The sequence below is a fragment of the Oryzias melastigma genome, linkage group LG3 (assembly GCF_002922805.2).
Source record: "Oryzias melastigma strain HK-1 linkage group LG3, ASM292280v2, whole genome shotgun sequence".
In the NCBI taxonomy this organism is placed as follows: domain Eukaryota; kingdom Metazoa; phylum Chordata; class Actinopteri; order Beloniformes; family Adrianichthyidae; genus Oryzias; species Oryzias melastigma.
In genome coordinates this window covers 20,731,874-20,749,698 of record NC_050514.1, presented here as the reverse complement: position 1 = coordinate 20,749,698, position 17,825 = coordinate 20,731,874, and the positions used below count along the sequence as shown (strand labels likewise).

General features: G+C 35.1%; 1 protein-coding gene and 1 long non-coding RNA gene across 3 annotated transcripts in view; one reads left to right on the top strand and one right to left on the bottom strand.

Moving 5' to 3' along the window:
• Positions 1–483, bottom strand: part of LOC118598190 — a 1,381-nt gene extending 898 nt beyond the window's left edge. The window contains exon 1 of the long non-coding RNA XR_004947311.1: positions 167–483. This is a non-coding gene — a long non-coding RNA (uncharacterized LOC118598190). The remainder of the gene's footprint in view (positions 1–166) is intronic.
• The window catches only part of rps6ka2 (ribosomal protein S6 kinase, polypeptide 2), a 20,730-nt gene extending 5,502 nt beyond the window's left edge, over positions 1–15,228 (top strand). Inside the window, exons 3-22 of one of the 2 annotated variants that reach the window (XM_024296156.2) lie at positions 1,616–1,697; positions 3,121–3,201; positions 3,747–3,826; positions 4,042–4,148; positions 4,240–4,277; positions 4,367–4,509; positions 4,818–4,888; positions 5,144–5,232; positions 6,156–6,220; positions 9,179–9,281; positions 9,418–9,560; positions 10,074–10,196; positions 10,466–10,555; positions 10,677–10,835; positions 10,903–11,076; positions 11,154–11,230; positions 11,564–11,681; positions 11,767–11,823; positions 13,373–13,453; positions 13,605–15,228. In XM_024296156.2, the coding sequence (XP_024151924.1) occupies positions 1,616–1,697; positions 3,121–3,201; positions 3,747–3,826; positions 4,042–4,148; positions 4,240–4,277; positions 4,367–4,509; positions 4,818–4,888; positions 5,144–5,232; positions 6,156–6,220; positions 9,179–9,281; positions 9,418–9,560; positions 10,074–10,196; positions 10,466–10,555; positions 10,677–10,835; positions 10,903–11,076; positions 11,154–11,230; positions 11,564–11,681; positions 11,767–11,823; positions 13,373–13,453; positions 13,605–13,754 (2,031 nt within the window). In that variant the 3' untranslated portion in view covers positions 13,755–15,228. The remainder of the gene's footprint in view (positions 1–1,615; positions 1,698–3,120; positions 3,202–3,746; positions 3,827–4,041; positions 4,149–4,239; positions 4,278–4,366; positions 4,510–4,817; positions 4,889–5,143; positions 5,233–6,155; positions 6,221–9,178; positions 9,282–9,417; positions 9,561–10,073; positions 10,197–10,465; positions 10,556–10,676; positions 10,836–10,902; positions 11,077–11,153; positions 11,231–11,563; positions 11,682–11,766; positions 11,824–13,372; positions 13,454–13,604) is intronic. The other variant, XM_024296157.1, reaches the window with a different exon arrangement.
• The last annotated feature ends 2,597 nt before the right edge of the window (positions 15,229–17,825 follow it).

Sequence of the window (17,825 nt, the reverse complement as noted above, 5' to 3'; positions counted from 1 at the left end):
CTTTTTTATTTTTATTTATTTTTTGGTTTGATGGAGAATTTTAGAGATTTACAGAACCGAATTTTGATTTTATATGACATAAAAAACTATTATCAATAGCTTGAAAAACAGTTGGCCTGTTTTACAATGAAAAAAATTGCCTCAACTAAAACCAGGAGTCTGTAACCTTCAATGCTAAAAGAGCCGTTTGGACCCAATAAAAGGTCACAAAGTCCCACATCAATAATTACAATAATTTGTGGCCATTAAGTCATTCAGTTACAAAATTTAGGTTTTAAATATTACAATAATAAAATTCTAACAGTGTTATAAATTTCCTATTTTCAAGCAATTTAACTTTCTTTACTTTTGACAGGAGCACATACAAGTTCCTTTCAAAATAAAGTTCACCTTATGTCAAATAAGATCATCCTGCTGAACTAGACTTGTAAGAAGGTCAAGTCAAACATGACATTTTTCATCGATGTGACTTTGATGAGCCTTCATCCTTTTTCTTATGTTGCTATCAATTATAAATGTAACAACATTGGTCTTAAATAAAAAAAACATGAACATAGCCTAATACAACAATCATATAAGAAACAACAATAAAGTAATTTAACCTCTTACCATTATATTTTAGTTATATGACCTCTTGAAAACACAAAATTATAAAACTAAATTAACTATCTAACAAATAATAAACAAAAAAATAACAACTTCAAACCATTTTTTTATTTAAAACAGTTTTTTTCAAAACCAAAGAGCTAAAATGGAAGGTTAAAGCACTTTTAGTCAGGGGGTCTGCAACCCGAGGCTCCGTGTATTTCTGGAACCTCAGGTTGCAGACCCATTGGCCTAAACCAAGTAGTCCAGTCCACTTGGTGTATTTGATCTGAAGGGTTTTTTCGTGTTCAGTGTTGCCAGTGATTTACTACTGTAGATTAGCTGCCCCGCCTAAATAAACCACATAAATCACTAATCTTATTTAAATAAGTAGTGGAGCTCTGCCGTGTTACTGTAGATTAGAGGTCGGCACGGGCCGGAGACGGAGCTCTTGCAGGTCAGACGTGGATCTGGTTTGTAGCGCTGCAAGCGAACAAGGGAGATCAAGTCACGACTTGACCTGGATAGCATGTTTATGTAACTTGGCATATTGGCTTCATTTAAATCTTCGCTGTCGCTTCACGATGACAGGGTTCACGTGATTCTGCTTTATGATGCTACTGCACCTGACATTTGACCTACTCTGGTAACCTAGCGAAGATTAAACAGCGCTATGAGACACCAGATCTTGTTTTTGTTTAGACAGGAGAGATCCTATTATTTGCCATTTACACCAATGTAATCTGCTTAGATTTTCTTATTCAAAAACCAAACCAAATATAGAATTTTAAAACTCTGTGCATTCAACTGTATGTAATGACTGATGTATTTCTCTTAGAAGTTTTGTAAATTTTATGATCATTTGAAATTGACAGAGATGATGTATAAACACAAAAACCTTTGGATTTTTTGTTTATCACAAATACCTCATATAAATACATCATAGCCCAAATACAAATTCTTCTTATACCTATAATAAATCCAATTTAAAATTTTTGTTAAACTAAAATTGTGTTCTCATGCTTTTCAGGTCTTCCTGGTTAGAAAGATCAGAGGGGCAGACAGAGGACAGCTATACGCCATGAAGGTGTTAAAGAAAGCCACACTCAAAGGTATTTCACCGAAAAATACTGAAAAAAGTTGATGATATTTTGCTGAATTAAATCAGATCTGATTTAAACTGGAATTTTTACTGTTGATTTAAAAAAAAAAAAAACATTTGCACATATTCAAAACCTCTTGGAGACATCTCAAAATCCAAATACTCCAGAGCAAATAGCAGTGTTTAAAAGTAATTGGTTAAAGTATTTCCTGCAGGAAAAAAAAAGCCGAAATGTTTACAACAGATTTCTCTCAATCGTCCTACATTCTGTGGGATTTGGAGTAAAACAGGTTAGTTTGTTCTTTCAGTTCAGACGAACAGTTTCACGTCCACTGGGATTAATGTAAACTAGGGGTACTGTTAAGGCAGGTTAAATGTCCTGTGCTCATCTGGTTTATTTGTACAAGCCTTAATCCTCTTAACTGCACCCCAGAGCAGGAAGAGTTACAATATATTTCTCTGTTAAGGGAACAGATGCTGCAGGGATGTCAAATACTCAGCAGCACAATGTTAAAGGTTTAATTAGACTAAATTATATGTTTTTGTGACCTAGACCTTTAAAATAGTTTGTTGTTGAGCTTCCTTATAAAGATTATTTTGAGCTAAAAATGTATAAGAACCTTTTAATGTTTAAATAAGATATTACCTTTATTTTTACTTTCTGCTAGATATTCTTTGAATAATCATATTGAATATGCAGAATCTGTTCAAATAGTTAGTCACAGGTGATGCCATTTGCATATGTCAATACTTTGTTACTTTTTTACATTAGATAGTTAAGATGTATCTAAAGTAGGGGCATAGGTGGAACCGTGGTTGGCACTCTTACCTCACAGCAAGAAGGTCCTGGTTCAAATCCCAGCTTGAACCTTTCTGTGTAGAGTTTGCATGTTCTCCCTCATACATGTGTGAGTTTTCTCCAGGGACTCCCACAGTCCAAAAATATGCTCCTTGGGTTAATTGGTTACCCTTAAATGACCCTAGGTGTGGATATGGGTGTGTAGTTGTGACCCTATGACAATCTTTGACCCAACAGTAGCATGGTTAGGCTCCAGCAGCTCCACAACCTCAAAAGGGATAAAACAGGTTTAGAAAATGAATGAAAGGTATTTGCAGTATAAAAAAAAAATTAGTACCACTGTCGTCTAGTATAGCACTTCAATTCATGTAATGGCTATAGTTTTAATATATAGTCAAGTTTTATGTATTTATTTTTATACTTATCAAAGCTTTATTAGTTTTTATAAATTCGTTTTTCTACTTTTGATGTCGACCCTGAAATGAGTCTGTGGTACTTTTGATTATTAGACGCCTTTGACCACTGATTCTTTTTAACATACTACAAAATAAATGCATTTTTCTTTTTTGTAAAGGTGTTTAACTTTAAAAGTAAGTATTTCATTTTTAAAAATAATGTGTAATTTTATTTTCAGTTCGGGATCGTGTGAGATCTAAGATGGAAAGAGACATTCTCGCTGAAGTGAACCATCCGTTTATTGTTAAACTCCACTATGGTACGTATACAATTTATAATGATTTGTATATCTGTCTGTCTGTTCATTTCTCTATATCCTTTAATTTCCCTCTATCATTATCTACCATCCGTATGTCTCTGTGTCTTTAGCTTCATAAAAAGAATTTATTTTCTTTCATACAAAGATTCACATCTGCATGTCAAACATGTAATCTTGTAAATGAGACAAGAAACATATTTGAACATGTATGACATCTGTTTGTCTTGTCCCAATCCTTCAACAAACCTCTCCTTAAAAATACCAAAATAATTGTTTTTATTGTGTTCCTGGACAGGTGGTCACTTTAAGATTTTTTACACAGAACAACTGTTCACAAATTATTTTTTTTTTTTCACATACAGCTTCAGGCTAGAAAAAGGACTTTTTGCCAGTTTCCACATCTTTAGAGAACTGAATACAATTTAGCTCTGAGTTTTCAGAGTCAAGAACAAAATAAAATGCAACACTAAACCCAAAATAGCACAGAAGAAGTCATTTGTGTGAGTTTGTCTTATAAAATGTGTGTTTTTGTTATTTTCTTTCAGCCTTTCAAACAGAAGGAAAGCTTTATCTGATCCTGGACTTTCTCAGAGGTGGAGATCTTTTCACTCGTCTGTCCAAAGAAGTAGGTTTGTCTCTATACTTACAGTAGAAATTAAATAAACAAACAACCAAACAAAAGGCATGTACATATAAAAACATATGCAATACATACAAAACGGTTCTTTTTCAGTGTATTTTGAGTGAAATTAAAAGATAAGTGCTCCATAGGCACAATTGCAACCAGAAAAGAATTTAATTATAAAAGAATATTAAGTAAAAGTGTTTTTCTTTGTTTAGGTCATGTTTACAGAAGAGGATGTAAAGTTTTACCTTGCAGAGTTGGCTCTAGCTTTGGACCATCTGCACAGTCTGGGGATCATCTACCGGGACCTCAAACCAGAAAAGTATTACATTTGTTTTCTTCATTAGTCTGTCTTTATTGTATTGAGGTGATATTATATCGCATGTGTGTGTTTTTTTATTTTTTATCTGCAGCATTCTTCTGGATGAAGAAGGACACATTAAGATAACAGGTCAGTCCAACAGAAAGCAAATATTGGAAATTTATATTTGTATGTGTTTTTGACTATATTTTAAATGTATTTTTTGCATCTCTGCACAGACTTTGGACTTAGCAAGGAAGCTATAGATCACGATAAAAGAGCTTATTCGTTTTGTGGTACGATCGAGTACATGGCTCCTGAAGTGGTGAACAGACGAGGGCACACCCAAAGTGCTGACTGGTGGTCATTTGGGGTCCTCATGGTGAGAGCACTTCAATCCTACAACTGTTTTTGAAGGCTTTATGAGCATATTAATGGATTTTTTATGTGTTGTTCACTAAACCATTTAATAGATTTCATAATCCAACAATAACATTTTGTCTCAGTTGTACTAGCAGTAAAAACTATAGATTTTAATGGAAAGATTCTACTATATATTATCCATTAAAAAACATTATTAGTGCACCAGTATCAGAGAAAGTTCCACATCACAGCTGTTTATTAGATTTTTGAATTTTGTGCATGCTGATATATCGTCTGATGTCGTCACAGTATTTGGTTCTGTTTCAGTTTGAAATGTTGACAGGATCTTTGCCGTTCCAAGGAAAAGACAGAAAAGAAACAATGGCACTCATTTTAAAGTAAGAATAAGTCAACATTCAACCATTTATTGTTAGCATATGGTGTGTATTGTTAGCAAGCTACCAAAAAAGATGCATTCTTTTAATTTTAGTCTTTCCCTGCTGGACGCACATTACTTGCTTGTACACTATATTATATCCTTCATTGAACAGAGTCCATCTCTGTAAATGACTTAATTAAAATAATAACATTAATAAAGCTATTCTAAGTCATGTCCACATTCAGAGACTGTTGGTGCTGTTATGTCTTTTTAGGGCAAAGCTGGGAATGCCGCAGTTCCTCAGTCCTGAGGTCCAGAGTTTATTAAGAGCACTTTTTAAGAGGAACCCCACCAACCGACTCGGTATGTTATACAACCGTACTCCGGCCTAGAGGGCAAGAAACAATTTATCCAAATGGATATTTGTGTTTGCTGTAGCTAAAACACTTCAACCATCTTTTGATTCCATAGAGTCACTCCGCCATGCACTTAATATATATATATATATAGAGAGAGAGAGAGAGAGAGAGAGAGATTTTGAACTGTTTGCATGCAATTCTAATTCACTTAAGTCATTTTTTTGTTTGGGTTTATTACTTCAGCATCACAGGACTTTCACAATAGCTGATCATAGCTGAGAAAACTGCTGTTCTCAAACTTTATACACCTATAATACAAGTAAATCATCGGATGTTGGACTGCAGGCATCTGAGCTGCCAGCTGCTAAAGTTGAGTTTAATTTCTATTTACGTTGTTTCTTGCTCAGATTGCATTTGTCACAAAAGACTTGAAAAGTTCATTCAAACTTTTTATATGGAGTCACAGCCTGTAGTCACATTCCATTTTGGTTCTTTGTTCTATATATTATGTAATTGATCTTAGTCCAAAAAGCTTTTATTTATTTTTTATCATATTTTTTTAACCTTTTTCTTTTGCACATAACATTTAAAGCTCTATAAACAGTATGTAACCCAAAACTACAACAGCAGTTGCACAGAATCACATAAATATAAGAATTGCTCCAGAACAAATAGTTTATGTTCAAAGAAGCTGCCGTTTGCCGTGTTTGCAAAGAGCTTTAGGCAGAAATGCACATAGTGGGTCTGTAATCATCATTTTCTGACACGTTGGCGTCAGTTGGAGATAGCAGGGTTTTAAATTGGCTGCTGTCTGCAATTTAAGCCTTGCTGTCTTATATAATCATACACATAATACCTCAAAGGTGCTTTTGGAATTCCTTTATGCTTAAAAATGAATAGACCTTTTGTCATCTGTGTGACTGATAGGTGCCGGACCAGATGGAATTGAAGAAATAAAAAGACATCGTTTTTTTGCGTCAATAGACTGGAAAGTAAGTACAAGAACATTTATATGGACTGTTTGTTTGTTTTTGCACTTCTGCAGAAATATGTGTGGCTTGTGAATTACTTTTGAATTTAAAACTAGACTTTTTTTCTGGTAAGCTTGAAATAGTAATTGGTTAAATTGACAGTAAATCACATATAAATTGCAAAGACATTAAATCTAATGCCCTTTTAGTAGACCTCAGTAGTCTTGAGAAGTATAATTGTAAAATGAACCAAAAGGTTTTCCACTAATATATTTTGTAAAATAAATAAATAAAATTCTAAAGACATCTGGTAAGAACAGTATGTCTGAGGCATTTTGAATAGTTAAGCTGTGAAGTTAATGTGGTCTTTGCTCCCAGTGAGATGAATTAGTGTAATTGTCTACAAGACAGTAAAAGAACAACAATTAATTTGAACAATTCTTTTAGAGTTTACTCTCTATTCTGGCTCCAGTACATTGTTGCACTGAATCGGACTAGTGGATCTCATTGGATCTTTAAGTTATGACTTGGATCCCTGTTCTAAAACACTTCAGTCTTATTTAACTGTTCTCTGTTACAATTATCTGGTTAGAGACAGGGTCTCACTAACTTAAACATTTTCTGTCAAGATTCAATTTATACCACAGGAAACCTAAGATTACTTCTTTGAGTTAGTAAGTTGTAATAAATTGCAGCAAATAAAACATTTACTAACAAGGTTTGTCCCAAATGTGTTAAAAAAGAGCAATAAAAGAAAGTGATAAAAATGCAGCAAATAAACCCCAAATTATGATGCTACCACCACTAACAGATGTCTTACTGATGAATTAAAGGAGATATTATTACCAAACACAAGTGCAATTATCTCATAACACAAGTTAAATTATCTTGTCTAATGCTTACGTTTAATACCTCTGTTTTTTATTTTGCCTTTATGCTACTTATGTATATATGTATATTTTATATTATATTACTTTTATCAATGTTACTTTAAACTTTTTTATTATTATTTCACTTTATTTTTGCACCAAGTGAGAAGCATTCAAATTTTGTTGTACAATGTACAAGGACAATAAAGGCTGTTCTATTCTATAATTTTTAATGAGTTTCATTTTTTTCATCATGTCCATATTTATTTTTCCTAGAAGGATACTTCTCATTTAAACAAAAAATTATCTGCAAAATAGGTTCTAATCGCATTTAGAAGAATTTAAAAAATGTAATGAAAATAGTGTTTAAATAACTACTAAAAAATAATCAAAATGATGAATGTCGGTGATCATTTTTAAAGCCTTTATGAATTTATGAGCAGTACAAAGTAATAATGTCCCTCATCATGTCTCTAATGTACAGTAAATTCATCTGTCAAATATTTTACCTGAATACAAATGTTCCAAAAGAGGATATTTTTGTATTTAAAACTGTTTTCTGCTCAAGACAGTCATTTCCTCATCCTCTCACCCCCAGCACTGTTCACTTCCTGTGCAACAACGCCTTTCCATTTTCAAATTGTGTTTTTGCTTAATGTGGCGAGCCATCAATAAGAGGCTTATCCTCTACACTACCTCAATTGAATACCTTGTATTCTTATCAAACAGAGTGCTTCCCCTGTTGTTGTTTTGCTAGTGACGTTTGGCCGGTGTTGTTTTGCACTAATAATAGTTTTAACAGGGAAAGTATCATAAATCTAAAACGGTTGTCTATGGCTACAGACGATGCTTTAGAGACACCTGCAGGCCATAGTCAGTAATGCTGTTTGTGTGTGTGTTACTGTATTGTTTGAAGATCAACAACATGCAAAGAAAAACAAGTCAGTGTTTTAATGAAGCAATATTTTACACAATTAATAGATAAGTAAAGTCATAAATACAGCACAATTCATTCCCACAGTGGCTTAAACTACTTTATTGAAAAAGGTGAAATGAAAGCAAAGTGAAAAAATGAAAGTAAAACAGTAGCATTATTATAAACTATAATTAACCCAAAATCATAATCTTAACCTTAAGTTAAAAAGAGGACAGAAAAAAGATTTTCAGCTCTTGTACAATAATCTAAACGTTTTAGGTCTGAATTTGAAAGTAGTCAAAGTAGATGCGTGTCTAACAGGAAAACAGAATTGCTTCTTCACCATATCTGTCCCTGACTATCATCACATTCAAACGTCCGTTAGAGTGCTTTTAGTAACTGCTGTGGAACCACTAGAGTTTGCTTTAAAAATGAAAAGTGTTACAAAGCATTCAGTAAAATAAGCAGTCAAGTGGAGCTTATGAAAAAAAAGGGAAAAACTTACTGTAGATCACATCTGTCAGTCACTGGAAGTGTGTCTTGATACTTCAGATTTCCAGGTCAGAAATCATTTGTATGGGGAAGGACATGGCTCTCCAAATTCTACTTTCTGCAACTGGTTCCACTTTGTGCATGACCCCTGGGTTAAGGTCCAAATCCAGGCACTAGAAGACTATACCAGGATGTGCTAACTAATGCTGTTGAGAGAAACATCAAGTTCACCCAGAGGAGAACTTGCTACAGCACAAATGCTGTGATCTAAATGTTGCCCCAAACTCACCTGCAAGCCCTGTACGCCAAAAACAAATTCCAACTGAGCTTTTTTCACAACCCAAATTACATGAAAAAAAAACAAGAAGGAACAAAAGACAGAAAATGAATAATCTGGTACATCGGAAATCTGTCCAAGAATTTTTGTCCGAGACAATTTCAGATAAAAGCTGGTTCACGTCAAGGACAAAAGATCAGAGAACAGTAATGTTTGGATCTTAGTCAGAGAGACAGGATGGTTATTTTGACTTACTCCTTTGATGGAATCCATCTGGAGGAATGAGAATCTATACAAAACTGAAGACAGCAGTTTAACCATTTTTATTTTAGATAAGTTTATAATAAATGTGCTAATAAATGTGTACATTGTCATGTTCATTTTGTGGGTTAATTGTTCACTGGTGCTGTTGTCTTCTTCTGCAGAAGTTGTACAGGAAAGAAGTGCGGCCTCCATTCAAGCCAAGTGTAGGAAGACCTGAAGACACTTTTCATTTTGACCCAGAGTTCACTTCGAGAACTCCAACAGGTACTAACAACATGAAAGTACACCTGTAGCATCACTTAATGGAAAATACCAAGAACTATGAGAAGGTTGCTAGAAGGAAATTAGTTTGAGTCAAATGAACAGGTATCTCATTGACATTTTTTTTTTCACTGTCCAGATTCTCCTGGCATTCCTCCCAGCGCAAACACACACCAGCTGTTTCGTGGCTTCAGTTTTGTCGCCACTAATCAAAGTCAGGAGGCCACCGTTGCCCCGGTAACACCGACTTGTCAGGGGGGAAACATTAACCCTATTTCACTGGTAAGAACCATTTACCAAATCACCTGATTTCCACTTTCATCTCTGGTAAAAAAAAAAAAAAATTGAAATAAAACAAAAAAATATTTATTTTTTGTTTAAGTATAAATCATGAAAAACTAAAATAACACATTTCAAAATAAGAGAAACTTTGCAGTTTCTTAGATCTGTTTACATTAATCACACTGAACTAATTTTTTACTTAGATCAAAAAAGTTTAGAATTTACTACTTTGACAATCTTCAATTTAATTTCAGGTTTATACAAGTTTTTTGTGTTTCTCCTTATAAAATTGCTAATTTGTTTTTTAAGTCATCCAAGTTTGAAAAAATGAGAGATTTATAAAACAAACATTTTAATGATGAAGGCAGAAGTAACCTGTTGTCAGATAAACACCCAACATTAAGAAGTGTGAGTCCTCTTTCCATTGGGTTGCAAACTGCAGACATTTAACAGACTATAATTTCTTCGATGATGTTCTTACTCAGAGTTTCCTTTGTGTGTGACCTCCCACAGCGCGTGCACGGGGACTATGCCTTCAAAGATGTTTACGAGTTGAAGGAAGAAGCCGAACCGATGGGAACTTGTGTCCGCAGAAGATGTCTACACAGAATTACTGCTGTGGAGTATTCAGTAAAGGTACTGAAGTCATTTTTTTAAATACATCAAGATTTGCAAAAGGATAAACACAGTAATGTTGTGTTTTTTATATTTTGTCATTAAAAAGCACTTTTAATGGTGTGATTATTCTCAACTTTTTCTTTTAAGTCATTTCAAAATAATAGCAAATATAAAAAATCACATTTCGGCGTACCAGTAAATAGATTGTGGGACAAACTTTTATTCTTTTCGTTTGCATTTTTTATAAAGGTGTTTTGCTTTAATTTCTTCTGTTTTTTTTCTACCAGATTATTGACAAAACGAGGCGAGATCCATCAGAAGAGATTGAAATTCTTTTGCGATATGGCCAGCATCAGAATATTATTACTCTGAGAGAAGTAAGTGGATCAAACATTGGATCGATGGTTGAATTTGGCTTATTTTTATCTTTACAATTATTTATTTAAAAAGACAGTTGTGAGTGCATTTCTCATGTCTGTGTTTTCTTTGGCTCTGTAGATGTTTGATGACGGCCACACTGTTTATTTAGTCCAGGATTTACTGAGAGGAGAGCAGCTGCTGGACAGAGTTCTGACTCTGCCCAACTTCACAGAAAAAGATGCCTCGGACATCATCTGCACACTGGCCAAAACTGTGGAGTACTTACACTCACAAGGGGTAAGAATATCAGACCGTTTATTAAAGGTGTAAATACATTCAAATTACACACCTGTCTGTCTTCCAGGTTGTTCATCGAGACCTAAAACCCAGTAACGTTCGCTACGCTGATGACAGCGGCCTCCCAGAAAGCATCAGGATATGTGATTTTGGTTTTGCAAGACAACTTCGAGCTGAAAACGGCTTGTTGATGACACCGTGTTACACAGCCACATTTATGGCGCCTGAAGTATGTCTGAATGTATGCTCCTAACGTGAAATCTATCATTTTTCAACCAATATTTACACAATTATTGAAAAATCTGTGTGTGTACACAGGTTCTGAGGAAGCAGGGGTATGATGCTGCCTGTGATATCTGGAGCTTGGGGATCCTGCTCTACACCATGATAGCTGGGTAAATTTTGTAGCGATTTGCTTTCTGTTGTCGCTATGTAAGCTATATGTAATGTTCCCGTTTTCTGCAAACATCCCCACTAAAGCCACTTCTGCTGACTCCTGAATAAACTCCCTGTGGTGCTGTGGCAGGAAAGCCAAAGAGACATTATGTTCTTTCTCAGTGTCAAACTAAAGGTCACTGCTTTTTATATCCTCCACTGCAGATTTTGCAGTCTCTGCAGTCATAAATCAGAGATGTGATTCCCTAAGTGTTTCTTTGAAATCCACTTCTTCTTTTTTTTTTATATACATACGCATGACTACAGATTTGAATTCCTTTTAATTGTTTCAGTTTCAGCCCGTTTGCCAGCAGTCCTGATGACACAGCAGATGAGATTCTGGCAAAGATCGGCAGTGGGAGAGTCACCATCACAGAAGGGAACTGGGATTTTGTGTCAGATGCTGCTAAGGTGACATCCTCAGACTTAAAAACAGCTGAACAATGATTGTTCTTCACACTTCATGTGATTTTAACATAATATATGTGTTCAACAGGACATAGTGATAAAGATGCTTCATGTGGATCCTCACCAGCGTTTAACAGCCCCACAGGTACTGATGACAACAGTGTGTCAGATCACATTTTTAAAACACACACAACTTTAAAAACATGTCTGTGCACAACATATTTTTAAGAAGATAGCCCCCCTGGTTACAAATCCAGAAATGAATGAGTTGGTCATCTGGTTTTAGCATTACACCTTAACTCCAACTTGATAGTTTTCTGTTGTAGAATTGTTTCCAAGTGTTTTTTTTAATTATGATTATGCAGTTTTAGCCAAATTCAAAAAGCCTTTGTCATTTTTTTAAAGACATTTTTCCTGCAGTAGTTCATCAGAAATAACCATTGAGTTGTGGGCAGGACTGTTAGCATGGAAGTTAGCTCTGCTAATTTCCCCAAAGCTAACATTAGAGTTAAAAAAACATAGCAAGCAATATCAGGCTATACAGCTTTGAGCCATGATGGCAACTCAGACGAGGAAAATTAAGTCATTTATCGACAAGGGGATGCTTCAGAATTGTAGCGAGGAAGGGAGACTTTGCTCCACCCATGGAAGTTGCAACGTCACAAACCCGTCCTTGTTCTTCTTCTTCTGATCCCATGTGATTTAATCAAAGAAATACTCAAAAACACAATTTTAATCAGATATTATTTAATATATGTCCTCCATCATGAGAAAAATGCTACAAGAATGTGTTAAAAGCACTAAAATCCTAATTTTCATTGGAGTGGATATTAAAGAAAAACACACTTGAGGAGGCAGCAGCCAGATGGTGCTTCAACTAATCGTGAGCAAGAAAGAGAAACTTTATTCAAATAAATAGCTCACACAAAGATCTGTGATTCATCTTTGTTCTGATCATGACTTTTTATTTTTTAAAGTAGAAGAAGATAACAATTTGTTATCATTTAAAAACACAAAAATGAGGCTTTGCACAAGCTCAGTTACAAGATTTTATTCCTTCTAACACACAGGTAAACAATGCAGCACAAGTACACCTGTGTACTGTAGCAGAGAACAACACAAACAGCAGCAAAAAAAATAAAGACAAATCAGCAGACAACTGTAGGAATACAAGCTGTTCTGGAACTTGTGCTGCACAAAGAAACAAATGAGAAAGAACTAGAAGTTAAAGTTTAATAAAAAAAAATGCATTCTCTGAGAGCTTAAAATTCTTTATTTGTTTAGTTACATTTGAAACAATACATTTTAGATATTCACGGCAGATATTCATTTGTTTGTACAAATAATACATTACGACTACTTAATTAATTTTTATATTTTTAATTGAAACCTTTATTTATCCAGACAGGACAGATTCTTATTTTCAACTGTGGCCTAGTAAAATGCAAGCCCTTTTGAGAAAGAAAAAAATAATTTTCAAGAACACGACATAAAATTGATTAGAATCAGAAAACAAGCATTCTAAAATATAAAACCCTACAATCATTGCATTAATAGACAGCAAACATACACCAAAATAACACTGTCTACATGTTTCTTTAAATATGTTGCATCAGGAAATATTAAATTACCTTCGATATTCATTTCTTGTCACCGTAAAACATCAAAATTTCACATAAATTGTGTTTCTTTAGGTTCTTCGTCACCCCTGGGTTGTAGAGAGAAACCAGCTAACTGACAGAGCTCTTACCAGACAGGATGCGGTTAATGTCAAGGTCAGACCCTTACATATTTTTATGCATTTTTGTGAATAAGAATGTACTTCTGTGTTATGTACCTCACTGAGTCCAGCAGGGGGCACTGTCTGCCTCTTCACAGTTTTATTGACCAGATGACACGAATGTAATTCCCCCTCTCATCCACCAGGGGGCTCTGTCTGCCACCTACTCGGCTCTGAGTCGCTGTGCTCCTGCTCCAGTGCTGGAACCTGTGCAGTCTTCCAGCTTAGCGCAGAGGAGGGGAATGAAGAAACTCGGGAGTCTAAACTCCTCATCAGACCCTAAGGAGAAGCAATAATTAAAAAAATATATATATGTTTGAAAATCTTAATTTCAACAACATCAATACCATAAAATTAAAGGGAAAAGCTCTTAAAAAGCACAAGTCACTATCAAAAATCATCTAATGAACAATAGAAACAGAACTGACCTCCGTTAAACATTTGAATTGACTCTGGTTTGACTTCCAAGAGAGTTTAACCAAACTGAATCAGAGAGGCTGAAAGCAATCAGATTCTCAGTGTTTTTCCTCACTGGTGGTTGCAGGTTTCAAGTACTTCTTGCTGTTTTAAAATCATCTTCTCTCAATATGACTTTTGCCCCCTCTGCAACTGCTTTTCAAGAACATGATGTTTGCATATCTTTGCAAATGGGAGGGCTTTGTGCAATACACTCTGTGGAACGTACACAGATGAATTTCTCCTGCCTTGAGTTGTACAGTAGAGTTGTAGCTACAATAATTACAAGTAGGAGAAAAAAAGATTCAGTGCCACAAAAAACATCCACATGAAACAGCTTACAACATTTAGTTCAGCAAAATCAAAGTTTAGCAATAGTTAGATAAATTTATGTAATGTACATACATAAATGCACATTTTTCTTGGCAAACTGTTCTGTTTTTCCGTCCGTCAGATTTTAGACTATTCCGTGAACTTAAGCGTGTACACAGAAACGTCCTACCAAAGGGATCCGCTCCAAAATTCATCTCCGCTGCTGATTTTTATCTGCTTTATATAAAAAGTCTTCAAAATGTGAAATTTAGCAATATGGAATGAACCACTGCTGCAACCTTCAGATCCGATCTAACCATGTGTCCATTCTACAACAATAGTAGCATTTTCTAACGTATTTTCAGTGTAAAACTGATCAGAATACAAGAAATATGTTGATCTGTAAATATCACAAGTCAAAACCCATCTGTTTACATTCTGGATTCATAAAAATAGCTTTAAACATCAATTTGGTGACATTTAGTGAGGCATTTCCTTGCTATTGGTGGCTGAATTGCATTTATTTGCACTGAGAACAGCTAAAATATGTTTTCAGATGCAGACATGAGTAGCATTTCAGAGTAGTTTTTATTTTGTACAGCTTACCAGAGAGAAAAGAAATGACAATGCTCTATTTTTTAAAACAAAGCGAGGTTGTCTGTTATTGTATGCAGTGATAACATGGGGGAACAGCAATACTTTATGTTGTGTAAATGTATTCCCTGTTGCAGAGATTCTATGTGTCATGTGTTGTTTTGCATCGCTTCACCGTATGTAAACCTGGTGCAGTTTTGAGCTGTGCTGACAGACGAGGTTGTGCATTCTCTCTCATGTAGCTTCAGTTGAACGTGTACATAGAATTTCAAATGTCTAAATGTACATTTTGTCAACCTGAAAATGTCTAATGAGACTGTACATAGTAAAATATGTCAACTGGAATCGTTGCTTTAAATGCATATCTTCACTTGGCCAAACATTAAAATGACAGATTTACAAATAAAACGAATGGAAGTTGTTTTATTGAAATTGCGCTGTAGACTTACATTTACTCACATATTAAAAGGACAGCAATAAAGTGTTTAACAGGGAATATGAAACATCACTTTTAGTAAACATATGATTCAGTGCATTTGGAGTTTTAATTGTTTTTATTAAATACACCATCAGTGGTGGGTGGTTAGCATACTGCTAAAACATCCCAAAACACATTTGATAGATAAATTGGAGACTTTTGAGATACAAGAGTGGTTGACTGTTTAGACCCTAAACCAGGGGTGGGCAATCCAGACCCCAGGGGCCATATGTGCCCCATTAAACTATTTACTGTAATTTGGCCCATAATTGATTATCCTTTCGTTTTGTTTTCCCTGTAATTGTGACGTTCCCCCATAAATGATCTACAAATTGATCGTTGGTGAGGTGAAGAAAGTTATTTTGCATTTATGTGGTGTTGAAAGAAATGCTGCTTTGTCTGACATTCAAGTGTGTTTCTGAGTCAAAAAGTCATTTCTCTGATCATTCCAACTTCACATACACAGCATTTCTGATGGACATCAATCCATTGGTGCAACTGTCACTAAAATGAAAACAAAAGCCACTTTTGAAATAAAATCTCAAAAAGTTTCTGTTTTAGAACATATGTATTTTTTCAATCAAAATGCAAATGTTTTTGTCCAGATTCCATATTATTTCTTTCTTTTATCAGGTGGATTATCAGGATGACATGAATCTGCTTCTCGCCCGGCCCTGCTGTCCAATTTTACAACTCTTTATGGCCCACGAGTCAAAAAGTTTTCCCTACAATTGTAGAGACATTTGAAAGGATAGGATCGACCGAAAATAGTTTTTTTAAGGGCTAACCGTCATGGCGGAGGAATGCAGAGTCCCCCGCAGCGATAGTGTAACACTTTCTTCACGTGGGTGTCCTCTGAAGCACAGAAGTTTATATTTAAATGTAAGTAATGGCTCTTTGTTTAAGCAAGACCTTCTTAAAGTTATAAAACTGATGTTGTTATGTATTTGGAGCGCTAGCAGCTCTGCGCTAATGCAGCTGACCGGCGACTATTGATGACATCATCGAGTGGGAAGATTTTTCCCATAACTCTCATAACTTTGGAGATCTAAATGTAGGGGTAGGGGAAGAATTATGGATTCGGTCTAACTCTAGTAAGAGGCTAAAAAAAAAACTTGTCACAAGTGTGTTGTATCCTCAAAAATCCCCATAAAAACCTTAAACTAGACTTAAAAAGGCTGTGCTGACAGCTGAGATTAAATACATGCATATTTTATGTAAACTGGATGAAGCTTTAGTTAAACATAAGCTCTGTCAATTCATGAAGTAACTAAAAGCTAAAGTAAAATCATGCTTTTTTGCTTTCAATGGCATACTAATTGTGGTAGCTCATAAATGACATCACATTTTAAAAACCAAAGGAATAGTTTCATTTTGAGATCTTCCTGTATATATGTAGCATTAAGAAAAAACATAACAGAATCAAATTTTAATAAAAGTTAGTTTGAGTTAGCAAACCTCTTTCAAAGCCACTAGATGGCAACCAGTCATAGACGACACCTTCCTGCCGCTGTTGTTTAGTAGAAGTTGTCCCTTCAGAGAAATAATTCCCCCCCCAAAAAGATGATGGAGAAACTCTTTAATTTGTATCAAGCGCCATGCTCACACTTCATAAAAGCTTTTAGCAGGCGCTGAGCGGATGTGTCAGGTGGGTGTGTCGGACTCATCAGCTCTGACATTTAAGTGCAGTAGTGCTCTGCACAGAAAGGATTGCAGGATATGAGTAGATACAGATGACAAGCCCCCCTGCGAAGATGATTGCAGTGGAGTGACAAGAAGAGACCAAACAAGAGAAAGAGTGTGGAGAAGGTGTCGGGGAGGAGAAGGATGAAAGGTAAAAGAGAAATATAGCTCTGAGAAACAATAACTCAACCTGACAATTACAGCTTTGTCGGAATCTGTGTCACTGTTCAAAAAGAGGGGCCTTCAAAATGAACTGGAAAATTACATTTTGTTAATTCAACTCTCCCTATTTGCTGTTTTCTTTCAACTTTATGACTCTTTTTGTATATATGCACTTAGCAATAATGATTGCTGTTTCTACCACAAAAAGGTAAACATAACACACTCACGCTAAAGGTGGACAACAAATGTAAACACACAAGAAAAGAATTCTTTGTGACCTAGACCCATTAATACATGATCACGATAATGAGATTCATTTGATAAGGGCAGCTTGGCATTAATGTTGTGGTCAAGTCCCATGACCAAATGGAAACAGTTTAATCCATTACAAGAAGTCTAAAAGATCTGGTTTGAGATATTTGGACTGAATGTTACAACAGGGATGGCAGTTTGACGGTTTTGTGAATCCCTCTATGAGAGCTGGTGACTCTTTTGGTTTCTCTGGTTTTTGCTCTGTAGGACTCTTTTGTTTTTGTGTTTAAACACCATTTTTTTTTCTTTGTTGTCTCAGTTGTTGTTTTTTTTTTTTTTAAGCCACATTACAGTCTACTTTTTCAGTCTTTTCTTAAAGTTTGTCAACAAAAGGTTTTGAATTTCTGCCACAAGCCTGAGTGTTCTGAAT